At 42.6% G+C, this 26,816-nt stretch overlaps 1 protein-coding gene across 1 annotated transcript in view; it reads left to right on the top strand.

Moving 5' to 3' along the window:
- LOC146622294 (protein NLRC3-like) overlaps positions 1 to 26,816 on the top strand; it is a 39,487-nt gene that overhangs the window by 4,239 nt on the left and 8,432 nt on the right. Inside the window, exons 2-9 of the mRNA XM_085366144.1 lie at positions 3,355 to 3,490; positions 3,819 to 3,950; positions 5,622 to 5,753; positions 6,072 to 6,203; positions 7,751 to 7,986; positions 8,091 to 9,897; positions 18,478 to 18,651; positions 24,963 to 25,142. Of these exons, the coding sequence (XP_085222270.1) occupies positions 3,381 to 3,490; positions 3,819 to 3,950; positions 5,622 to 5,753; positions 6,072 to 6,203; positions 7,751 to 7,986; positions 8,091 to 9,897; positions 18,478 to 18,651; positions 24,963 to 25,142 (2,903 nt within the window). The 5' untranslated portion in view covers positions 3,355 to 3,380. The remainder of the gene's footprint in view (positions 1 to 3,354; positions 3,491 to 3,818; positions 3,951 to 5,621; positions 5,754 to 6,071; positions 6,204 to 7,750; positions 7,987 to 8,090; positions 9,898 to 18,477; positions 18,652 to 24,962; positions 25,143 to 26,816) is intronic.

The following is a 26,816-nucleotide window of genomic DNA, read 5'->3' on the forward strand; positions in this document are numbered from 1 at the left end:
TGAGCTTTTCAAACAGTTTTAACAGTTACTTTAGTCTGACAAAAGCCGAATGACGAATTAGCCTTTCCAGTCAGAGACTGAGGCTACGTCCACACGTACACGGGTATTTTTGAAAACGGAGATTTTCCGTTTTCGTTTTAAAAAATAATCCCGTCCACACATAAAGGCAGAAATGAAGGAAAACGCTGCTATGAACATGCCAAAGCAGCAGGTGGCGCTAGATTCCTAACCGTGCAGAAATGTTGGCCAATCAGAAGTCTAGAAGCCTCGGTGGGAAAAAGTAAACAAAGCTGGGGCATAGAAGCAGAACCGAGCCGTATGTGTGGAGGGACAGTAACTGTGTGTATATGTAAGCATTTAAACACTGCAGAGAGTAGAATTAACAGTAACAGTATTGTAGAAATTCATTTCACCGAAACAATAACGTGGCGCACAGTGTGACGCATGCACCAGTTTATTGTATTTCCAGACTTGCTTTCGGCACAATTTACAGGCTCTGTTTTTTGTCAGACTTGAAATAGCCGAAATACCTTCACACTACGGAGCTTCTATGGCTCTTCCATTCGACAATCTCTCCGGCATTGGAACCATCATCTGTTTTCTCTTCGGTCACGCTCGGTTGATTTTTCTAGTCGGCACACTCATTTCCTCCATTATGCGCTGGCTCCATTACCTGCTGGCTGCTTCCCAAACAAACACACGTGCGGCTTGGCACTTGTGCTGTACGTAACGCGACGTGACGCTGCGGCTGTGATTGGTTCGGCTCTGCGCTACTTGATTTGGATTGGCTGACCTTTTTTTTTTTAAAAATTTTTTTTATTAAGAGGACAAGAGCGGCGAGGTCTATTGCGATACCTTGATTTCTCTATCGAGTAAAAGTTATATCGCGATACATATCGTTATCGTTCTATCGCCCAGCTCTAGTGCAATGACAATAAAGTTGAATTCTATTCTCTACAGCCTCATCAGTACTGACTTCATCTTCACTGACTGATGGAGGCTGAAAAGCTGTCCTGTCAAATATCTCCCCGTCACCACTCCACTTCTGTAAATCTTTAAATGAACCCTTGTCAAGTCTATCACTTCTATTTGCAGCCAAAAGGAAAAACTGTTGCTCAGTCGTTTGGAAAGACACAACATTTCTGAAAGCACTCAAACTTCTTCACATTTGTCTTCAGACACATCCTGAACATTTAGGAACTAAAGAAAGGTTCAAACATCAATCAAAGATCTGAAATATAGAAAAACAACAACAGCTGCAGTCAGTGAACTCACCTCAGAGTCTCCAGTCGACAGTTTGGACTCTTCAGTCCAGCACACAGACGCTTCACTGCTGAATCCTGCAGCTTGTTCTCACTCATGTCCAGCTCTGTCAGATGGGAGGGGTTGGACTTCAGAGCTGAGGCCACAACTTCACAGTGAGTCTCTGAGAGTCCACACTGAGTTAGTCTGCAGTGTTGGGGAATAACGGAATACATATACCGGCGTTACGTATTTAAACAAAATATGAGTAACAGTTTAAAATGTGGTATTCAGAACACAGTTACTTTGTTGAAATAAATGGATTACACAGCAGTCTTTTTCTGTTTCATATATTAGGCTGTCCCCTCTCTATTTTTGGGAATTCCACGATGGGGGAAACCCAAACAAAACACGCATTAAGAGGCTCTAATGCCTGTGTCTCAATCTTGCGGCCCATGTCACCTCTACTTGCAGTCTGCAAAATGAAAAATTATGATTCAAAAAACTATTTAATATGAAGGCAATAGGCAGAGTGTTACAGGCATCGCCCTAAAGAATGTAGCCTCATGGGCAGTGTAGTCCGTGCTGCAGGGAGAATGGACTGTCATACCCGTGATGTGTCGGTGAACGAGGGAGGGAGAAAAAGGTGGTGTTGGCCGTCTGATTGGGATCTGGGATGCGGGGCCTCCCTGCTGCTGCGGAGCCTGGGGCAGTCTGCTTGCCTCCACCCCGGGGGAAAGGGTAACATCTCCTGCGTCTAGGTGCCGTTTCCCCCTCTGGGGGCGAGGGTACCTGGACCCAAGGTATAGAGTATGTTTGGGGAGTGTGATTGTGTGTACATGTCCATTTATGTCTATCCCTACATTGGGTGAGTGCTAAGTATTTGTACATGTGTGCATGAGAGTGGGAATGCATTTTTGTGTCTGTGTGTGCCTGTTTGTCTGTGTCTATATGTCAGGTCGGGTCTTAGACTCCACCTCTCTGGGAACTCCCAGGCCCTCCAAAGTATGGAGGCCTATATCTCCCCTCACCACACTCCCTGCCGGTAACTGATACCCTCAGGGGTCGGTGCGTTGGTGGTTCTTGGTGTCCGGGGCTGGGCTCTCACGTATGTACCAGCTCACTCCCGGTGGCTACTTTGCGGGGCCTGGCGCCTGTTGCTCGGTCAGGCCTCTTCCGGTGCCGTAGGGGGCCCTTGGGCCTCCGGCCTCTGGGCCTGCGACTCGGTTCACTCTGGCACAGCTCTGTTCTAGGATGCCCTCTGGACCCAGTGGAGGTGGTGAGTGACAGGAGAATGGCGGCTAAGCTGTCATCCCTGTTGGACAACGTCTCCCACCCCATGCAGCAGACTGACAGCACTGAGCAGCTCCTTCAGTGGGAGACTGCGGCACCCATGGTGTGGGACGGAGAAATTTCGCAGGTCTTTCCTCCCCACTGCTGTCAGACTCCACAACAAAGACTTTAACTGAACAAACACACACATCCACACATGTGCAATAACACTAAGTGCAATAATCTTTTCTGGCATCGTTGTATTTTTACTCAGTTGTATATAGCATTCGTATTCTATTTTTATCTTATTGTATATTTTTATTCTATTTTATTCTACTGTATATAGTATATTATTTTATTCTATTCTGTACAGTTGTGTACTGTATTTATTCTTATTGTATTCTAATTTTTGCGTCATAACTTTTGCACTGTCCACTTCCTGCTGTGACAAAACAAATTTCCCACGTGTGGGACTAATAAAGGTTATCTTATCTTATCTTATGTAGAACACAGAGCAGGTCCAATAACACAGAGTCATCCTGCTCACAAACAGCACTTTGGTTTCATGAGCTCACTTCCTGCAGTGACCCTCAGCTTCTCTCCAAAGGAGCTGTAACATGTGGGCTCCTCACCATGATGATGATCCCAAACACTCTGAGTTCCTTCATCCACCTGATCATGTACTTATTAAATAATGTGATAGTTTTGGTGTTTTTTAAAGACTTTGAGCCTCTAAAACAACTGGTTTGGACTTTAGGGCCAAAGCTCCAACATTAGAATCCCGTCAGTGTGATGCTTCCAGTACAACAACACCTCTGAGTGTGTGTGTTTACCTCTCAGACTAACTCCACCCTGACATCAAGAAGATGGAGAAAGAGGACGGAGCAGCATCTGCAGCATCCAGCTGTGTGTCTGTGAGGAGTGACGGGGTTACACAAACACCTCCACCTTACAGTCATGGACCTGCAGCAATAATGTAAGAACACTCCTAACTTTATTAGTCATTTCAACTTAGCCATGACAGAATCATTGATCTGTGATTGGTTCAAACTGTTTGATCTGAGTTTGATTTTTATTGACTTGTTTTCTTGCTAAGATCTGAACTCTGTAAGTTTAAGTGAAGTCAGTGCAGCAGAATCAGAGAGGAGAGCTGAGAACAAATTGAGTTCATTCAGAGACAGAAAAACTGGCTGATGATTGTCTGACCTGTCAGCGTTATGAAGCAGACACAATATCACAGAGTAATCAGCTGATCATATGGCTGTCAGAGAGAACTGATCAGTTATTGATGTTTGTGTTTGCAGAGGTCAGCGGTCACAGTCTCCAGCATCCAGCTGTGCGTCTGTGAGGAGTGACTGGTCCAGAGAAAGACCTCCAGACTTCAGTAATGAACCTGCACCAACAAAGGTCTTCAATCATGGAGCTCAGCTGACCATGTAAGAGAGCTGCTGACTCAGAGTTCAAAGGTTGTTTATATAAATGTGTTCTGCCAGTGACATCATAACTTAACCTAACACTGGTCTGTGTATGAAGTATAATTTAGTGGCAGTTGTTAAAGTTGTATAATGATGATGCTAGTTTGGGGTGTATTTTCCTGCTAATGCAAATGCATCTACTTTGCCCTTCATCTGTCGCTTTGGACAAAGACATCCAATGAAACTATTAATACAAACTGTGTTGTATTAATAGTGACTTTGTTTCTTTGGACCAAATTATTTTGTTTTTCAGTTCATTTGCAACATTGACTAACACTAATGCAGGGGTCGGCAACCTGCGGCTCTGGGGCTGCATGCGGCTCTTTAGTCCTTATAGTGCGGCTCCGCGTGGTTTGGGAAAATAAATTAGAAGTATTTAGCTGAAGTGTATTTTATTTATGTTAGTTCTTTTTTAACTTGTAGTTCTAAATTGGAAGATTATTGTGATATTGAAATATAAAAATAAAATTATATTTTATTATTTTTTCATCGCTCAAAATAAGCGTCACACTCGCGGAAGATGGTGTACCCGCTGAAACGCCGTGCATTTATCGAGACTTTCAACCCCAGGTAGCCCAATTATGGATCTTGGGATCCACATTATGTCGGCAGCTGTTCTCCACCGTGAACTATGTTAAAAACAAACACCGCTCACGCCTCACAGATGACAGCTTACAGTCCTGCATAAAGATGAAAGTGACTTCGTACAGCCCCGATCTGCAGATGCTGTGCGCAGAGGTTCAGGAGCAGAAGTCCCGTTGTAAACCTATCACGGCAGACCCAACGATGTTTGCATGAACACGCTTTTCAGTATCTCTTTATTGACCACTTTTCACACACGGTTGCTGTACGCATACAGCCGGATGTAGCTTTGCAGCTCACAGCCCAACACACACCAACAACAGCACAGACGTTAAGGTGGCGAGGCGTGATTGCAGGTGCCACTCAGGTGCGTCCGCCTCCCCTGCAGCGGCGCTGCAGACCACGCCCCGCCACACACAATAACCAGGTAAAATACATATTTAGGCAGAATTTTGCAAATATCTGTTTTTCATCTTTTAACAGCATAGTGCTTTTTTTCAATTATCTTTTTAAAAGTCAGGTCAAGGCTCCAAAAGCCCAAAGGTGATATAAGGGTGGTGACTCACAACAGTTTTTGTTTGCTGGATCATTTTAGTTCAGCTGGGTGTCTTTCCTTTTGTTATATTTCTTTAAGAGTTCAAAATGTGTTAATTACATAAATAAAATGTAATTTTCTCTGTAGCACTTCATGGATTTCACAAGCAACACACCTTAGTTGTTCACACAAAGCATAAAGGTAAAAAACAATATATACAGTGTTATCTTCATTTTAGATGTCAAAAAGTATTTGTGGCTCCCAGTGTTTTCTTTTGCGTGGAAACCGGCTCCAAATGGCTCTTTGGGTGTTAAAGGTTGCTGACCCCTGACCTAATGGTATATTTTTTTTGGCTGGATTGTTCTATAAAAACCTGAATCAAATCTGAGAAAAGTTTCCACCTGACCTATTGAATGTTATTGAAGCCAGAAGTTTGCCTTCATACTGTGTTTCTTGCATGTCTTTTGTGGTATACTAATTGATGTGAAATGAATGCAATGTGGTTGTATTTGCAGAGGTCAGAGATCACAGTCTCCAGTATCCAGCTGTGTGTCTGTGAGGAGTGACGTGAGTGAAGACAGACCTCCATATGTCAGTGATGAACCTGCACCAACAGTGAATTTCATTCATGGAGCTCAGCTGACCATGTAAGAGAGCTGCTAAGTCAGAGTTCAAAGGATGTTTCTATAAATGTGTTCTACCAGTGACATCATAAATGATTCCTAATGGTGGTCCGGGTACGATAATGCTAGTATTAATCCTAGTAGTAATGCAATCCAAGGTAATGATTTCTTCTCTGTTGATGTGAACATCTCTGCAGCAGTCTGTACTCTAATCTGAGACAACTATTACTGACAGAAACCATCACATCATCCAGTTTGTGTGTTTGCAGCTGCTTAAACTATTTTAAACAGAGATTAATCAGTAATTCATGTCATATGAATGTGATGTGTTTGTGTTTGCAGAGGTCAGAGGTCACAGTCTCCAGTATCCAGCTGTGTATCTGTGAGGAGTGACTGGTCCAAAGACATACCTCTAAACTTCAGTCATGAACCTGCAGCAACAATGTTCTTCAGTCATGGAGCTCAGCTGACCATGTAAGAGAGCTGCTGACTCATTTACGGGTGTTTGAAATTCTGTGACCACTTTGTAATTTTATATGTCTACATAAAAGTGATCTTAAACTTAAAGGAGACAAAGATGACCCAGAACACAAATGAGAGAGGAATATTGGACTCAGGATAATAATCTGAACTGAGTCATCAGAAACAGAAAGATGGTCTCAACAGGCCACTGAGCTGATCTCCAAAGAAAGAAGAAGATTGAAGAGTCCGAGGCTGTTTATTTGTCACAGGCATCGTCAAACACGTACAACACAGTGAAATGTGCTGAGCTGCTCCTGTGACTGGACAAAACATTAGAAACAATCATTAAATGAAATAATGAAACATTGTGCAGATGTAATGTTAAAGTGCTTTGTGCCACATTAGCACAGCATGTACTGACAGAGCAGTGCAAGCAGAACAAAGCAAATGAGCAAAGTGATGTAAACAGAGTAACTGAACAGAGTGAGCAGAGTAATATCAGCAGTAATGAAGCAGCAGGATCAGTGTAGCAGCGTGTGACGTCATAATGAATCAGGTATGATCTGAAATATGACAGTGAGACAAGAACATGATGTAAGGTCCTGTTTAAACCCTGATGGTGATGCTATGAGGGGAGCATGTTCTGATTTAGGACTTGGATGGTCTGAGGATAGAAGCTCCTCTCTGTTTGTGTCCTGATGGTGCAGAAGCTTCTGCCTGATTGTGGAAGGAGCTGAAGCCAGCATCATCCCAGAGGTGAAGCTCCTCTGTGTGCAGACCTGAGGTCAGATTCCTCCAGGCTGATGTTCAGGATCTACAGAAACGTGTGGTTGTAGTTATTGCTGCACTGTGTGCTGACAGCAGATACTCAGAACAAAGCGCTGCACACGTGTTCTTTACAAACATCTCTACATAGAAAATATGGATTATGGCAGTGAATGAACACGTTTCTGTCATTTGTTTCATTGTCTTCTTTTTTCTGCCTGTGTTCATGTGATTAATGTCTAACACATAAACAGGTTTGTAATCAAACATCACATCATCAGGGAGGCATCATGAAACAAAGTTACTGCTGGAGGCTGAACTCAATTTGGTGGCAATGTTCAAAAATATCACTCGGATCATTTCAAAGCTTTTACTTCTTCTTTTTCACTTCTGTAAAATAAGAGAAAGAAAATCAGAACCCAGAAGTTCACTTCCTGCTGACTGAACTCTTTCAAAATAAAGCTGAAAGCTCTTAATGTGACACCGCTGCTCCACCACAGTTTTTAGAGGAGGTCAAAGGTCAGTTCAAAGTGATGGATCCCAAACTTCCAGTACATCCAGTGAAGGACATAATCAGCTCTGTGATGAAGGCTTTTACTGTGGAGTTTGTAGGCTGATCACTCTGTGTTTAATAAGACAGGAACAGCAAAGGAAACTTGGATTCTGAACTCAAACTCAAGTTTCTCCACTTTGACTTTTCTCTGTGACCATCAGAGCTTCTGCACAGTGTCATCAAATCTGGATGTTTGTCACTGACAGTCAATGATTTTAGTGATAAAGAAATGTGTTCACAGAGGGAGGAAGAGGAGTGGTGTCTGTGAGGAGGAGCAGCTGTCCTGCTGTGCTTTGTGTCAGAACGTCCTGAAGGATCCAGTCTCTACCAGCTGTGGACACTGGTTATGCAGACAGTGCATCTCCTCATACTGGGACCAGTCTGCTTCATCAGGAGACTCGTCCTGTCCCCAGTGTGGAGAAAGATCCAGAACCAGAGCTGGACTGCAGACAGCCAGTCAGAGCAGCTGTGTACAAAGTAAGACTGAACATCTGTCTGCTGATGGACTCATTTCTGAAAACTGGACTTCTTGTTGTTGTTCAGACATTAAAGAGTTTTATTTCTGTTTTTCTTTCTTTCAGCAGATGTTGGTCTGCAGGAGGTTTTAGATGAACATAAGATCAGTCTGAGGAGGAGATGTGAACGTGTGACTGAAGGAAGTGATGAAACAGGAAGTAGAACCCTCCTCAACAGGATCTACACTGAGCTCTACATCACAGAGGGACAGAGTGAAGAGGTTCATACCCAACATGAGGTGAGGCAGCTGGAGACAGCTTCCAAGATGGACGCCCTCCATGACAGTCCAATCAGGTGCCAGGACATCTTTAAAGCCTTACCTGACCAACAGAGACCCATCAGAGTGGTTCTGACCAATGGCGTGGCTGGTGTTGGAAAAACCTTCGCAGTGCAGAAGTTCACTCTGGACTGGGCAGAGGGCTTGGAGAACCAACATGTCAGTGTGGTGGTTCTGCTTTCATTCAGGGAGCTGAACCTGATCAGAGATGAGCAGTGCAGTCTTCTGGAGCTGCTCCATGTTTTCCATCCAACATTACAGAAGGTCACAGCAGAGAAGCTGGCTGTCTCTCAGCTTTTGTTCATCTTTGACGGCCTGGATGAAACCAGACTTTCATTGGATTTCACCAACAGGAAGCTGCTGTCTGATGTCACACAGAAGTCATCAGTCAGCCAGCTGCTGACAAACCTCATCCAAGGGAATCTGCTTCCCTCGGCTCTCGTCTGGATAACTTCCCGACCTGCAGCAGCCAATCAGATCCCTCCTACGTGTGTTGACAGGCTAACAGAAGTACGAGGCTTCAATGACGCCCAGAAGGAGGAGTACTTCAGGAGGAGATTCAGTGATGAAGAGCTGTCCAGCAGAATCATCTCCCACATGAAGACATCCAGGAGCCTCCACATCATGTGTAGTATCCCAGTCTTCTGCTGGATCACTGCTACAGTTCTGGAGCACATGTTGACTACAGAGCAGAGAGGAGAGCTGCCCAAGACCCTGACTGACATGTACTCACACTTCCTGCTGGTTCAGACAAAGAGGAAGAAGAACAAGTACCATGAGGGACGTGAGACGAGTCCACAGGAGCTCACGGAGGCTGACAGGGAAGTTCTTCTGAAGCTGGGGAGGCTGGCGTTTGAACATCTGGAGAAAGGAAACATCATGTTCTACCAAGAAGACCTGGAGCAGTGTGGTCTGGATGTGACAGAGGCCTCGGTGTACTCAGGAGTTTGTACAGAGATCTTCAAAAGAGAGTGTGTGATCTTCCAGAAACCAGTCTACTGCTTTGTTCATCTGAGCATTCAGGAGTTTCTGGCTGCAGTCTACATGTTCCACTGTCACACCAACAGGAAGACAGAGGTGCTGAAGGACTTCCTGGAAAATAATCCAGATGATCCTTACTATTACATTTCATTTTCGGATGATTTGCTGATGAGAGTCATGTCTAAATCCCTCCAGAGTAAAAACGGTCGTCTGGACCTGTTTGTTCGCTTCCTTCATGGCCTTTGTCTGGAGTCCAACCAGAGACTCTTAGGAGGTCTGCTGGGTCAGACAGAGAATATTCCAGAAACCATCCAGAGAGTCATCAAGAGCCTGAAGGAGATGAACAGTGATAAAATCTCTCCTGACAGAAGCATCAACATCTTCCACTGTCTGATGGAGATGAACGACCTCTCAGTACATCAGGAGATCCAAGAGTTCCTGAAGTCAGAGAACAGATCAGAGAAGAAACTCTCTGAGATCCACTGCTCAGCTCTGGCCTTCATGCTGCAGATGTCAGAGGAGGTTCTGGATGAGTTGGACCTGCAGAAGTACAACACATCAGAGCAGGGACGACACAGACTGATTCCAGCTGTGAGAAACTGCAGAAAGGCTCGGTGAGTCCAGATGTGATCATTAACACCTTTAATTAGTGTAGATCAGTAGGGCTGTGCGATATGACCAAAATCTCATATCCCGATATAAGACATCTATTGTCCCAACAACGATATAAATCACAAAAAGTTTACATTTTCTGTAAATTCTGTGAATCTCGGGCAGCTCGACTTGTGTGAAGTGTTTCCAGCTGGGCGTCATGTACCTGGAGTCGAGTGTTTTAACCTTGTTTTAGACATAAGTTGTAACAGCCAATATTTCTTTGAGTATTTATTACACGGCGTGCTGCGGGGAAAAGCCTGTTCTAACGTTTGAGTCTAAGGCTTATTTTCTAGCACCTGACGGCTCTTTTTGCTTGTCATCCGTAAACACTCTGCATACTCTTTCACATGATTCCGTTTATTTTGAAAGGTCTCAACAGGATCTTGAGCTTTATTGTGAAAGGTTTATGTGGAAAATAAACAAGCGGACACGCAATGGTTTTACCGTCGTTGTTGCTAACGACAACACATAAAAACAGGCACTTTTCCGTGCGTAGTGTGGTTATATTAAATATAAGAGAAAGAGAACTTAATTAACTAAATTAATATAACAAGTACAGTGACCATCAAAACCATGAAAAATTATTGCCGTAAACAGTTAATTTTGCGAACTGCGAAACAAACGATAGCGTAAAATGAAACCATAGACGTTTTTATATCGTCATCCAATATATATGATTATATCAAACTGCCCAATAGATCAGTACATTTTTTTTCCTGACTTGTTAAAAAAGTTTATTGAAAATCTTCATTTTTTATCATTTATAGAGAAATATGCCACCACATAGGTGTGTGTCTTTGTTCAGCACCTTAGAAACCAAAATCTGCTTCTTGTAGTTGTTTCCCGTCACCAGGGGGCAGTGTTGCAGCGTGAAACATCTGTGTTGTTTTTGTTAATTTTACTGAGCTCATGCTGTGTACCTACTGCTGGCGCACAGAGCTCGGACTGATCCTCCAGGAATGGTGGCAGCTTACTGGCCAAGAGGCAGTGATGTCATACCTGTTGCTCTCTAATCTGGATCTTAAACTGCTCTGGCATAAGTTCACAGCATATGTTACCATGGCAATTTACCCCGGTAAAAACTAGACATGGAGAGATCCGATATAACGTATCGGTCCGATAGTGACCTAAATTACTGGATCAGATATCGGAGACAAATAAAAAATTTTTTAATCCGATCCGAAGTATCACAAAATCACCTCACAAAACTTGCTACATGGCATAACCCAGCTCATGACCTTAGCACAGTAGATCAGTATTCGTCACGTGATAGAGCGGCTGTTGCGTGCGAGGCCTGTCGGCGGTCTGGTTGAGCATTTGGAGCCTTTCTACGTGCCTCCAAACTGCAGCATTTCATCTCGGAGAAAACTACAGGGAGTGCAGAATTATTAGGTAAATGAGTATTTTGTCCACATCATCCTCTTCATGCATGTTGTCTTACTCCAAGCTGTATAGGCCCGAAAGCCTACTACCAATTAAGCATATTAGGTGATGTGCATCTCTGTAATGAGAAGGGGTGTGGTCTAATGACATCAACACCCTATATCAGGTGTGCATAATTATTAGGCAACGTCCTTTCCTTTGGCAAAATGGGTCAAAAGAAGGACTTGACAGGCTCAGAAAAGTCAAAAATAGTGAGATATCTTGCAGAGGGATGCAGCAGTCTCAAAATTGCAAAGCTTCTGAAGCGTGATCATCGAACAATTAAGCGTTTCATTCAAAATAGTCAACAGGGTCCCAAGAAGCGTGTGGAAAAACCAAGGCGCAAAATAACTGCCCATGAACTGGGAAAAGTCAAGCGTGCAGCTGCCAAGATGCCACTTGCCACCAGTTTGGCCATATTTCAGAGCTGCAACATCACTGGAGTGCCCAAAAGCACAAGGTGTGCAATACTCAGAGACATGGCCAAGGTAAGAAAGGCTGAAAGACGACCACCACTGAACAAGACACACAAGCTGAAACGTCAAGACTGGGCCAAGAAATATCTCAAGACTGATTTTTCTAAGGTTTTATGGACTGATGTAATGAGAGTGAGTCTTGATGGGCCGGATGGATGGGCCCGTGGCTGGATTGGTAAAGGGCAGAGAGCTCCAGTCCGACTCAGACGCCAGCAAGGTGGAGGTGGAGTACTGGTTTGGGCTGGTATCATCAAAGATGAGCTTGTGGGGCCTTTTCGGGTTGAGGATGGAGTCGAGCTCAACTCCCAGTCCTGCTGCCAGTTTCTGGAAGACACATTCTTCAAGCAGTGGTACAGGAAGAAGTCTGCATCCTTCAAGAAAAACATGATTTTCATGCAGGACAATGCTCCATCACACGCGCCCAAGTACTTCACAGCGTGGCTGGCAAGAAAGGGTATAAAAGAAGAAAAACTAATGACATGGCCTCCTTGTTCACCTGATCTGAACCCCATTGAGAACCTGTGGTCCATCATCAAATGTGAGATTTACAAGGAGGGAAAACAGTACACCTCTCTGAACAGTGTCTGGGAGGCTGTGGTTGCTGCTGCACGCAATGTTGATGGTGAACAGATCAAAACACTGACAGAATCCATGGATGGCAGGCTTTTGAGTGTCCTTGCAAAGAAAGGTGGCTATATTGGTCGCTGATTTGTTTTTTTGTTTTTGAATGTCAGAAATGTATATTTGTGAATGTGGAGATGTTATATTGGTTTCACTAGTAAAAATAAATAATTGAAATGGGTATATATTTGTTTTTTGTTAAGTTGCCTAATAATTATGCACAGTAATAGTCACCTGCACACACAGATATCCCCCTAAAATAGCTAAAACTAAAAACAAACTAAAAACTACTTCCAAAAACATTCAGCTTTGATATTAATGAGTTTTTTGGGTTCATTGAGAACATGGTTGTTGTTCAATAATAAAATTATTCCTCAAAAATACAACTTGCCTAATAATTCTGCACTCCCTGTAGAAGTAAAGCAAGTGTGTAAGTTCAACTCTGAATGTTTGTATAGCTTTTCCACATTAAGCTTAACAACTGATTTATGGAGCCACAGCTGGACTGGCCATCGGAATTTTATGTTTAGGCGAAAAGGAATCGATTTCTCCCGGACTTCAGCGAGAGTGAAACAAAGACACAAAGCTGGAGTTATTCTGTGTCTTTGCTGCACAGCTGCCTCTTCTCCTCTCATTCTCTCCCCCTCCCTCTCCTGTTGCTACTTCAATCATGAAACTGATCAATGATCAGCTGATCGGCTTTTCTCTCTTGTTTGTTTATCACCCACTTTGCGCCAGAAAGAGGAAACCGCCGGATGTTGCGTTAATCAACAGCAGCACGTTTAAGCTTGATCAGCTGTTGTTAGAATTTATTTAATATTAATTTCTAGTATCAGCTGGTGTTTGCTGGAGCCACAGATGTAAAGCTGCTGGTCATGATGTCGGTTTGGATATGTGGTAAGAGGGAAACATGAAGATGAAACCAGGAGATGTCCTTACTGAATCATCAGAGCTGAACAGGTGATGGAGAAACAGGTTTACCTTTTAGGTGACATGAATGAGTTATGAACTGTTTCTGAGAGACAAATAACACCAGGATCCTTTTCTATGTAGCAGACAGGGAGGAGGGTGGGTGGTGGTTCCCTATTTTGTGGCTGGTTATTAGTTAGGTTGTTTAATATTTCCGCTAAGTACTCTTTAGAATACCAGAATTGGGAGGATGGTGCAGGTTTAAGTTTATTAGATTGATCAGTGTAGCTGAACTATGAAATATTTTGGGTGCAGTGTATTTTTTGGATACAGCAGGGTTCGTACGGGTGCTTGAAATCCTTGAAAATGCTTGACTTTTAATGTTGTCCTTTTAAGGTTTGAAAAGTGCTTGAATTTCAGATGTGGTGCTTGAAAGTGTAACTGTATTTCATTCACCACAAATAACTATCTGATTGAATAGTTTTCTTATCAGACAGAGAAATAAAATGAGTCGCAAAATGTAAAAGCAAATTTTCCCCGCCTGGGCTGCCTTGCACCTCTGTCTGTTTCAACGTGTGACCCCGCCCCTCCCTCGGACAGTCGGGGATGAGTGCGCTAACATACCTGTAGGTTGCTGTTTTAATGAGTGTTTGATGGAAAACGACAATGGCGGAGTTTGCGCTCTGCATGATAGGTGAGTCCTAGTAAATAATTTTCCAGTACGTGTACGTTACTGGAGAAATGATTGAAATGCACTGAGTGTGATGCAGTATTGCAGTGCTATTATGGAATATGCTGTGAACTTAGGTAACATCACTTAGCAGTAATATGAGTCAATTTACTCAAGTGAAAGCTTTAAACATTAGCCGATACATAACTAGCTAACTTAAGGCTTTCTGATTAACCCTCTGGGGTCGACGGACTCAGAGTCTCCGTTTCAACTTGGGTCGAACGTGCGGACTTCAAGCTATATACCAACTTTTAAATAGTGTTGATAGGCCACGTAAAACTGATGTTTTCTTGTTTTGTTTTTTTCTGAATAAGACAGTGGCGTTTACTCTGGGAAGAAACGGTAAAAACTGTGTTTTCTAAGGAGAGCGCTAGCAAACACGCTTTGCTTATGAGTGAAAAAAAAGAAAAACCCTCCATCCCTATTGGTGGAAAAATTTACCATGTCGACCAATCAAAAAATGATATGGCAACATGTGGCATTCGTGGCTCAAGAGTTGGAAGTTCACCTTGTAATCGGAAGGTTGCCAGTTCGAGCCCCGGCTTGGACAGCCTCGGTCATTGTGTCCTTGGGCAAGACACTTCACCCGTTGCCTACTGGTGGTGGTCAGAGGGCCCGGTGGCGCCAGTGTCCGGCAGCCTCGCCTCTGTCACTGCGCCCCAGGGCGGCTGTGGTTACTATGTAGCTTGCCATCACCAGTGTGTGAATGTGTGTGTGTGAATGGGTGGATGACTGAATGTGTAAAGCGCTTTGGGTCCTTAGGGACCAGTAAAGTGCTTTACAAATACAGGCCATTTATCATTTGGTTGTTTGGGAAGAGAGGGAAGTTTTAGTGACCAGCGAGAGAGAGCGAGAGGGAGAGTGTTTTGATATGTGAGAGATTTGTGATGTTTACCGTGTTTGGAGTATTGAGTTAGTGTTCTCTAGTGTAGTTAGTGCGTAGTGTAGTTTTTTGTTTTGTTTTGTGTGTCAGTTCTACTAGTGAACGTCACAATTGGTGCTAAAAAGCCACCAAAGGCACATTGCAGTGACACAACTGCTGTCAGACCTGCAGGTTTATCCCTGTGCTGTTCTCATCTGTCTTCTAGTGAACACAAACAATTTTTTGGAGTTGCATAAATAATTTGTGTACCTTCTTATTTGATGCAGAACAGCTGATTATTCTGTAAATAGTTTTAAATGGTTATATGAAAAACGTCTGAGCCTTGGCTGCATTTTTAGGTAAATAGTACCATATAACTTTGTTTGCAAAACTTGTGCATTTTTTTTAAATGTACAATTTCTATTTGTATTTCAAGTTATGAAAATGATTCGTTAAACATGCTTGTGGTTTTTACAGTCAAAAATATCACTTTCTACTCGTATTTTAAATTTTAAAATGAGCGACTGATCCATATGGTCACAAAAAATAGCCACTTGTTTCTGTGCTACCAAAGTTCCCTGGCTTTCATTCAAAATGTGTTTATGGTCAGCACCTACACATTAAACTACTTAAACATTATAAATGTCTTCAAGCTCACACAGAGGCCTGTGGTTCATTATCAGCCACTGAGACAGTACACACATTTATATGTGTATTTGTATATGAATATTTCATACTTTTAAGGCTGCCTGTGTATTTAAGGGAGATGAACAAAAACCATTGGAACTGTACATAATAATATCACGGATAATAAATTCAATAGATTTTAAGTAGATGCTTGTGATTTCTTAAAGTGTTATATGTTGAATTGAACTGTGATCTGTTCATATAGTTCAATTCACATGGGGGGTGCTGGAAAAGCTTGAAAAGGAACCTTGAAAGTGCTTAAAAAGTGCTTGAATTTGACCCTGAAAAAGGCATATGAACCCTGATGCAGGTATAACAGAATAGCTTTAATGTTTTGTTTTTTAAAACTTGAGTATGAACTTGTACAAAATGTAGAAAAATATTTATAAAAACAGTTTTATTGATTATGAAATACACTATTGGATTCACATCAGTATCGGCAGATTTCCAAATTTATAATATCGGTATTGGACATAAAAAAGTGGCATCGTGCCATCTCTAGTAAAAACTGAACCGACTTCGTGGTACAGAAAATTCAGGTTTAACTGTGAAGTTACTTGGATAAGTCAAAACTCTACTTAATGGTTCAGTTTGGTTCTGTTACCATGGTAACTGAATCAGACTTTAAGTTTACTTTCTTTATAAAACAGTAAACCCAATTTCCGTCAGTTCAGGGTGAACAAACTCGGAGCCTCTTAGCTTCCTGTAACAGGGTCCTGGGATTGTACCAGGCGTGATATTTTATTTTTTAATCATTGTTATTTTAAATGTCATCACACCCCTAATTCCAGGAAATAAAATCTATTTCTCCGATACATCCTTGTTAAATACAGAATTGAGTTTAGAATTCCTTTAACATGTAAAGTCCAGGATAATCAGTCCATCATATAGACCAGCTGAAGTACAGATGTGAAGATGTTCAAGAGATTATGACGTCACTCTGTTTTGTGTTTTGTTTTTTGTTTGTTTGTTTGTTTGTTTGTTTGTTTGTTGTTGTTGTTTTGTCCTATCCCATTTGGTTCTTTAGCCGTCAGAATTGTTGTCTGAAGGCTAACAAGAATACCCAATGGATTTACTTAACCAAGTGGATCATTGCGGCCTTGCCGTATTGGTCCATTTGATCGACCTTTGTTGTTATTATTATTATTTTATTTTCAGTTGTTACGGACGGGACAGACATGACTGGGGGATAGGAAAGGGAGAAAGAAAGATGAAGGAAAAGAAAAACAAAGGGAAGAGGGACAGTGAGAAAGAGCACTTAAAAAGAGAGAGAAAAAAAATCTCCTGGATCACCTGTTGAGAGAAAAAGAAGAGAAAACAAGCAAAAAACACAGAGCAACATACTAAACACAACACCATCGCGTTAATCTAGATAAGTGTAAACAGCAGTAAATACTAAATATTGAATGTTGTTGTGCAGCACGCAGGACCGACAGCGCACAATGTGCTTTGAGGTAGCAGCCAAGAAAGGTGTAGTTTATGTCTCTGAACACCCGTGTGCACCCCTGTGTGGATCAGCATGCTTGTATTCAAAAGGTTTCCCCATGTAATGGTCTGCTATAGGGTGTAGAGAGCCATAGCCCGTCCTCCAGGGCATGAAGCAGGCATGAAGGAGATCTTGGCCCCAGTCATCCAGAGACCCCAGAATACGAGAGCCCAAGGAGGACCACCGGAAGGGCATCTGTGCCACCCTCCTGGCAAGAGCTGAGGAGAGCCCCAGACGAGGGGTCACCCAGTAGCCACGGAGCAGAAGCCAGAGGGGGCTGCACTGGTGTGCCCGCCGGCTCTGCCGGCAGCCAGCTGTGCCAGAGTGAACCGAGTCGCAGGCCCAGAGGCCGGAGGCCCAAGGGCCCCCTACGGCACCGGAAGAGGCCTGACCGAGCAACAGGCGCCAGGCCCCGCAAAGTAGCCACCGGGAGTGAGCTGGTACATACGTGAGAGCCCAGCCCCGGACACCAAGAACCACCAACGCACCGACCCCTGAGGGTATCAGTTACCGGCAGGGAGTGTGGTGAGGGGAGATAGGCCTCCATACTTTGGAGGGCCTGGGAGTTCCCAGAGAGGTGGAGTCTAAGACCCGACCTGACATATAGACACAGACAAACAGGCACACACAGACACAAAAATGCATTCCCACTCTCATGCACACATGTACAAATACTTAGCACTCACCCAATGTAGGGATAGACATAAATGGACATGTACACACAATCACACTCCCCAAACATACTCTATACCTTGGGTCCAGGTACCCTCGCCCCCAGAGGGGGAAACGGCACCTAGACGCAGGAGATGTTACCCTTTCCCCCGGGGTGGAGGCAAGCAGACCGCCCCAGGCTCCGCAGCAGCAGGGAGGCCCCGCATCCCAGATCCCAATCAGACGGCCAACACCACCTTTTTCTCCCTCCCTCGTTCACCGACACATCACGGGTATGACAGTCCATTCTCCCTGCAGCACGGACTACACTGCCCATGAGGCTACATTCTTTAGGGCGATGCCTGTAACACTCTGCCTATTGCCTTCATATTAAATAGTTTTTTGAATTATAATTTTTCATTTTGCAGACTGCAAGTAGAGGTGACATGGGCCGCAAGATTGAGACACAGGCATTAGAGCCTCTTAATGCGTGTTTTGTTTGGGTTTCCCCCATCGTGGAATTCCCAAAAATAGAGAGGGGACAGCCTAATATATGAAACAGAAAAAGACTGCTGTGTAATCCATTTATTTCAACAAAGTAACTGTGTTCTGAATACCACATTTTAAACTGTTACTCATATTTTGTTTAAATACGTAACGCCGGTATATGTATTCCGTTATTCCCCAACACTGCAGACTAACTCAGTGTGGACTCTCAGAGACTCACTGTGAAGTTGTGGCCTCAGCTCTGAAGTCCAACCCCTCCCATCTGACAGAGCTGGACATGAGTGAGAACAAGCTGCAGGATTCAGCAGTGAAGCGTCTGTGTGCTGGACTGAAGAGTCCAAACTGTCGACTGGAGACTCTGAGGTGAGTTCACTGACTGCAGCTGTTGTTGTTTTTCTATATTTCAGATCTTTGATTGATGTTTGAACCTTTCTTTAGTTCCTAAATGTTCAGGATGTGTCTGAAGACAAATGTGAAGAAGTTTGAGTGCTTTCAGAAATGTTGTGTCTTTCCAAACGACTGAGCAACAGTTTTTCCTTTTGGCTGCAAATAGAAGTGATAGACTTGACAAGGGTTCATTTAAAGACTTACAGAAGTGGAGTGGTGACGGGGAGATATTTGACAGGACAGCTTTTCAGCCTCCATCAGTCAGTGAAGATGAAGTCAGTACTGATGAGGCTATAGAGAATAGAATTCAACTTTATTGTCATTGCACTAGAGCTGGGCGATAGAACGATAACGATATGTATCGCGATATAACTTTTACTCGATAGAGAAATCAAGCTATCGCGATAGACCTCGCCGCTCTTGTCCTCTTAATAAAAAAAAAAAAGGTCAGCCAATCCAAATCAAGTAGCGCAGAGCCGAACCAATCACAGCCGCAGCGTCACGTCGCGTTACGTACAGCACAAGTGCCAAGCCGCACGTGTGTTTGTTTGGGAAGCAGCCAGCGGGTAATGGAGCCAGCGCATAATGGAGGAAATGAGTGTGCCGACTAGAAAAATCAACCGAGTGTGACCGAAGAGAAAACAGATGATGGTTCCAATGCCGGAGAGATTGTCGAACGGAAGAGCCATAGAAGTTCCGTAGTGTGACGGTATTTCGGCTATTTCAAGTCTGACAAAAAACAGAGTAGCGCGCACTGTAAATTGTGCCGAAAACAAGTCTGGAAATACAATAAACTGGTGCATGCGTCACACTGTGCGCCACGTTATTGTTTCGGTGAAATGAATTTCTACAATACTGTTACTGTTAATTCTACTCTCTGCAGTGTTTAAATGCTTACATATACACACAGTTACTGTCCCTCCACACATACGGCTCGGTTCTGCTTCTATGCCCCAGCTTTGTTTACTTTTTCCCACCGAGGCTTCTAGACTTCTGATTGGCCAACATTTCTGCACGGTTAGGAATCTAGCGCCACCTGCTGCTTTGGCATGTTCATAGCAGCGTTTTCCTTCATTTCTGCCTTTATGTGTGGACGGGATTATTTTTTAAAACGAAAACGGAAAATCTCCGTTTTCAAAGATACCCGTGTACGTGTGGACGTAGCCTCAGTCTCTGACTGGAAGCGCTAATTCGTCATTCGGCTTTTGTCAGACTAAAGTAACTGTTAAAACTGTTTGAAAAGCTCAGCTATACAACAAGGAGAGATTGAGAATTTCCTTTTAGTTCTCAGTTTATTTGATATTGACAAAAGTTAGTCAGTTTTGTCTGTTCTTCTGTAAAACAAACTAAGATTTATTTTTAGAATTAATATTTTGTTTCTAAGTGGAATTGACAATTTAGTCTGTTTCGTTTGTTCCATTTTGAAACTTAAACGCTTTAGCGGCTGCCTTTTGTGTAGTTTGCAATATTTGCCTTTATTTATCTGAAAAAGTCTCATGTTCCTTAAGTACATCTACCCTGTTGAACTTATTATGGGAAATAAATATTTAAATAAAAACAAGCTGCTGATTATTTCACATTTTACTTGTGAGCAACGGCACATTTAAATCGTACAAATATAGTTATTTGGCTTATATCGTGATAGATATCGTTATCGCCTGAAATGAAAAAAACATATCGTGATATGAAAAAATCTCATATCGCCCAGCTCTACATTGCACATGTCACAAGTACAAGGCAACAAGATACAGTTTGCACATATATATATATATATATATATATATATATATATATATATATTTTTTTTTTTTTATTTATTTATTTTTATTAGGGGTGCAACGATATTCGTATCGATATTGAACCGTTCGATACAGTGCTTTCGGTTCGGTACGCATATGTATCGAACAATACAAAATTTGTAATTTATTTTATCAACTTTCCTTCTGACGATGCTGTCTGTGTTGAGCGCTCAGTGAATCTGCGTTCGACTACTCCGCCTAGGCTGCACTGTCGAGCGCAGATCCACTGAGCGCTCAACACAGACAGCATAGTCAGAAGGAAGAGAGCAGGGCAAGCTAGCGAGACAGAAGTTAAGCTCTCCTTGCAACATGGACCTCCCCCACCCTCATTCAGATCTGGTGTTTGGAATTATTTTGGTTTTCATGTGACGTATGACCCTGAAGGTAAGCGAGTCATGGACTAAAGTAAAACAGTATGTTGGATGTGCCATGCAATGCTCAATTACATGGGTGGGAACTAGTGTGTTAGCGCAGTTAGCTCGTTAACGTGTTGGCCGTCTAGCCCCATGCACGGGGCGATCGGCGGTAGCTCGTTAACGGAGATTTGCCGTGTTGTGGCGTTAAGGTCATTTCAACGAGATTAACCTGAAAGCACTAGTGGGAACACAACGAATATGACTGCACATTTACGCCGACATCATCCTAGTGCAAAGACAAGTGGAAGCAGACAAAAACAAGCAAGCATGCTACTAACTTTAGCCGAGTCATTTAGACAGCTGTTTAATATGCTGCTGAGAATATAGCCCAGAAGATAGTATAGCTTTTATTTTGGAAAGAGACATTTCTCTGTAATAAACTCTCTTTTCCAAAGATGAGTGATTCCTCAATCAGATACAGGGCTCGCAATATTGCTAGCCCGACGTCCCCGGGCTAGCGATTTTTTCAGTCGGGCTACCAAAATCTCTCTTCCCTGCCCGTCGGGCTATTGTAGGAAGGAAAAATATATGTCAATGCTTTTGCATTCTTTCAGAAATGTAGCTGGGTAATTATGTCATTGGCATCGGTGAGCCACTGTCAATATGTGACATATTGAAATCGCATTTGAATTTGCGCTTGTTTTTTTGCTTTCACTTTGCAATCGTGCGAACTGTGTATAGAGAGCGACAGCACTGATTGGTGAGTGATGATAATTTGTGCACCAATTCCTCTGACATCGTCTTATTAATCGTTAGCTTACTATGCAAACATGACAAGTGAAATCTCCCGCAGCAAGCTTAAACATGTGAGAGGTTGATCGCGCAGAGAATCGCTGAGCTTATGTGAGTGCGTGTGTAAAAGCAGCAGGATATATATTTTAGTTCTGCTGAGCCAAATAAGACAGGTCAGGGTGAAGAAGTGACAGCCAAAGAAAAGCTTACCACAAAACGGAAAAGTTATGACAAATCAGACTATAAGGCAAAAAGAAAGTGCAGCTTTATGGTTTCATGGACAAAAGAATTTCTGTGGCTGCAATATGACGAGCTAAATAACCAGGGCTGCACATAAGTGGTCCGCAGGTGCGCATTCGCTGTCAAAATAAAAAACACACACAAGGGTTAGGGTTAAATTTAAAAACTGTACTTTTGAGTTAAAATATATATTTATAATTTTAATAAATGACAAATTAAAAAGGCATGAACATTTTTTTTGTATCGAAAAAATATCGAACCGTGACACCAAAGTATCGAACCGTGAATTTTGTGTATCGTTGCACCCCTAAAATATATATATATATATATATATATATATATATATATATATATATATATATATATATATATATATATATATATATATATATATATATATATATATATATATATATATATATATATATATCATGGCGGCGGGGGCGTGGCCCGCCTCCTGTGACATCACGCTCCAAAGCCCTATACCAGTCTGTGTTTTTAATCTGTCCTGGAGCACTGCGTCTGTCCCCTCTGGCCACACTTTAATTGTCCTCACAGCAGGTTTCACACGTTGGATGAGTGGTGAATAGAGATTGACAGACCACGTGACTTTCGCGCATTGCTTTGTGGGTACCCGTGGCAACAAAATCAAAACACTGCATCAAGCGCTAGTATTTCCAGCACCAGTAATCATTAATTCTGCAGTTTTAATCGCTACTTGCATTTTATTTGCCCCAAAAACAGTTATGTACAAAACGACGGAGAACACGGCAGGTTCGTACAAAGACAGACTTGACGAAAAGGCAAAAAAAAGTACGAGGAAAAAATCAAAGGAGTGAAAGGGTTAGACCTATACGAGCATACAGAGTGGAGTAAGGACGTTAGCGTGCTGCCCAACTTTCATCACGCACATATTTATTATCATATGGTCCTAAGTGTGAGTACATACACTCACAAAATGTTTAGTAACTTCAGATCCCTGCAACAAGCCCAGGTCCAGTTTACTGGTGATTTGGACTATTCCATTTCACAGCTGTTGTTAATTTTTTTTCCTTTATCTCCTGTACAGGCCAACGCGTCTATTTGTTGTTTCAGGTTGTAGTATTACACAACATTTTCAGATCTAATAGAAATAAAATAAGTGTTTCGTAATTCATTCAATTTATTGTCTTTATTTATAACTGGCATTATTGTTTCATTCTATTATAGAATCTTACAAGAAAGAGGAAAAATTCTATTCCATTATGCTTTATTAGCTGCTTCGGTGAAAAACAAATCAACAATGCAAAAAAAACAAAAAAAACATTGCAAAATAACTGGAAAACAGTTATTCATCACTTGATTGCTTCAATACAACACTTGGGCACATATATGTGGGACTTTTCGTGGCTGTTTTCATCTCGCACTCTCTCTTAACCAATCAAATCCCGCTGTGGTAGCAGCTATAAACTCTGTCTGACCCAGGTTGATAGAGGGTGCCCAGTCTGGATCGCATTCCAGCATTTTGTAGGCTGGTTTTCCTACAAAACACAACAAACATTAGCCCGCAAAGCCACAGTGAACAAAGCAGCATAGCGCAACGAATTCAATTCGATTCAATATAAGACTTATTTGTAACCTACATCAACAATTATGTTATGATAAACTACGTAACAACTACAACAGGATGTGAATGAGGCAGCGCAGAGCAGCCTAACACAGGCACAAACATAACAACAAAGCAGGCTCTGTGAGAGGATTTCAAACAGAAGCTGGAGAAGAGAAAGGACTCTGTTGGAATGACTACAGAAAGCAGGCAGCTGAGACCAGTCCAAGTGTTTCCATGGAGCCCAGTCTAACATTCATTTATACACTAACGTACAGAAGTGAATGAATCCATAGTTTCAAATGTAGAAATAGTACTCAGTTCATTTACAGAGTTTAATACAGTTCATGAGGAAATGTTCAAAACAGCAGCTGAGAAGAAATCTGCTTCACAAAGTTGGATCCAATTCCAATAGTTTGTGATGCAATTGAATGGAGCATGAGCAGTTCACTGCCTAACTCTAATGAAAATGTTTATTGACGTGTGAATTCATTCTTCAACACTCGATTCTGCCTGAACAACGTGAAAACTTTTCTTATTTTTTGTAACACAATTCAATGCACTGAAGCATCGAATTGTTCCATTATCCAACAATGAAAACAGGAAACAGAGACAGCTGGCCTTCAAAGTAAAAGCTGCTCCTTTTGAAACATATTGGTGGTAAAATGTAAGAAGAGCTGAAGCACATAAATGATCTACGTGCCAAAATATTAAACACAGTTGATATATTTGTGTGAGTGTTGCACAGCTGATGGCCGATGGCTGCTCCTACTGGAGTGTTGTGAGTGTTGAGATTCAAATGTAGATATAATAATGTACATATAGCACAGTTTCCTGTTCCAGATCAGCTGATCAGAGTTGGGCCAATCTGCTCTGAGCATGCTCAGTCTGAGTTATGGAGCCGCATACTACGAATCACCATGGCAACGAGTAATTATAGAGCAGAGGCTCCGTGTGAATCCAGAGGAGCAGAAATATGAATAATGACAGTAGATGTTTGTGTGCAAGTGCTGGAAGCAAATGAGTGTGTGATGTTCTTTCAGTGTTGCACTTTGTAGACGCTCCCTGAGCACTGGTCTCACAGCCAGCTGCACATAGAGACCAGTGTTGTTAGTCCAGGTCAGAAGATGACTTGTTGGAATGAAAATGAGCTTGTAGTTTGTCTGCTTTAATAATGTGACTGGAAAAAGGTGTCTGACTTCAAATATGTCCATTTCTTTCACACTTCACCTTTAAAAGTGAAGCCATGTGGTTCCTGGAAGGAAAAACACGACTTTTTCAAGTCGTTGTCCTGTTTTTATGAGAAATGTACGACTTTAATGTGAAACATTCAGAGTTTTTTCTCTTGTTGTGTTTGTTTGAAGCTGCTTCCTGTTGGCTTCAGCTGTTTGGAGTTTCCATTTTCTAAACTTCTACATTCTGAACCTTCTTCAGCTCTGAACAGATGATGAAACACTGAATGATTTCAAGCTCACACTTTGTCTAATAAACTTGCATGTTTCATTCTTTATACAGATTGAAGGACTGTGGTTTGTCAGATATTGGCCTTGATTATCTGGCAGCAGCGCTGAAGTCCAACCCCTCGTATCTCACAGAGGTGGACCTGAGTGGAACCTACAGAAACTTGAAGGGTTCAGGAGTGAAGCATCTGTGTGGTTTTCTGGAGAATCCACGATGTCGATTTGAAACTCTGAGGTCAGTCAGCATGTTTTAGTTGTGCTGAGATGAATATGATGTGAAAGTTGTGCTGACACTAAACTGCAGACATCAGGCTGATATTATACTGATCCACACTGAGGATCTTCATGGTAAAGTCTGTTTTCTTCTTCTCTGGTTTAGTCCATTGACTGTAGCAGAACAATGTTCACATTTCAAACAGTGGTACTCAATGTATGGCCCGCGGCCCACACGCGGCCTGCCCACCTTTCCTAATTCAGAGAGAGGGGACCCTGATTAACTGTGCAGCTTCTTCCTCACAGTTCTAAGTATCAGACACAACAATGAATAATCCACAGCTGACTGTCTTTAGCAGGTCAAAGGTCACAGCACACAGCAACCTGTGAAACAGTTTGGAGCAGGAATTCTTGCACATTTGCAAACTGACACTGCTGCATGGCATGCTGGGTAATGCTAGCTGCTCAGGTATGGGCGTGCTAACGGCTGTGAGGCTCCGTGGCTGCAGAACACTGAAGAAGAGAAAAGAGAGGTGGAGGATGAAAAAAAGAGGCGGAGATGAAGCAGAAGTTTAGCTCCAGAGAGGAGCTGTCTGTGTGGGCGGAGCTGCCTGAGCCCCGCCCACACAGTGACAGTGAAGCAGGTGAAGAGTAATAAATAAAGACGGCAGACAGGATTTGATAAGCTGATGTACAAACATGTTGAATGATGGTGGCAGCTACAGAAACAGGTCCATACATACATGAAGCGTGTCTCCTTTGCATCGTCCACATTTGATACTGAGAGTTTCCAGAAGAGCAAACATCAAACACGCCTCCAAACATGTGACGAGTCAGACTGACATCATTTCTACAGATGGCTAACCTGAGAAACAGTCAAAGTACTGATGATTCCTACAAAGTGTGTGTGTTCAGTATGAGATGAGTGTGAATGAAACCATGGAAGAGCGGGCCGTGGCTGCTCTCACACACGTTTGCTGCAGGGGCGGATCTACAGAAATGTTCTTAGGGGGGCAAAATCAAAGCCGTTATTGTTGACACATATGCAGCTGTTACATCCTGTAATATGCATTAAATACGGTTCAAATACATTAAATGCATATATATACATGTTTCATATAAATATAGTCTACAACTGTATTTTCTTCAGCCCACATAATGAAACCGTTCAGTCAGATAAAGACAGAAGGCCTTTTCCACGTCCCTCTGCTCAGTGTTAAAGTGTTGATGATGTTCAAGCTCAGACAGCAGGAGGGATTTCTAAGCATCCTTCACTGATCCACAACAAAGGTCCAGAGTTTGAGCCCTCCTAGTAGGACAGGAAACATACTGATAAGAGTTTCAAAGTGTCTTTGTAAGCAGACATGATTGAAATGAGCCAGTCTGAGTTTGGTTCCTGCAGTTTGTGCTTCATAAACAGAGCTGAAGCAGAGGCAGCGTGTGCCTGCAGGTGAATGTACACTGCTGTTATAAGAGCTGTGGAAACTCTGGTCAAAAGGACGTAACCATACTGCTGACAGTTCCAGGACAGTCACAGAGTTACAGCATCATTTGTGACGATAAAGACAGAAAGCTCATCCAAATCCTGGGATTAAAAGTCTGTCCTGGTGGTGTCCAGTCAAACACGTCTCTGTGAAAGCTTCAATCCAACAGGCTCCAAAATCCTTCTGCTCATTTCCTCGCCGGGTTCTTGATG

This window comes from Diplotaxodon limnothrissa, linkage group LG11, assembly GCF_057381915.1.
Source record: "Diplotaxodon limnothrissa isolate DT_005_m linkage group LG11, D_limnothrissa_male_GT1.1, whole genome shotgun sequence".
Classification (NCBI taxonomy): domain Eukaryota; kingdom Metazoa; phylum Chordata; class Actinopteri; order Cichliformes; family Cichlidae; genus Diplotaxodon; species Diplotaxodon limnothrissa.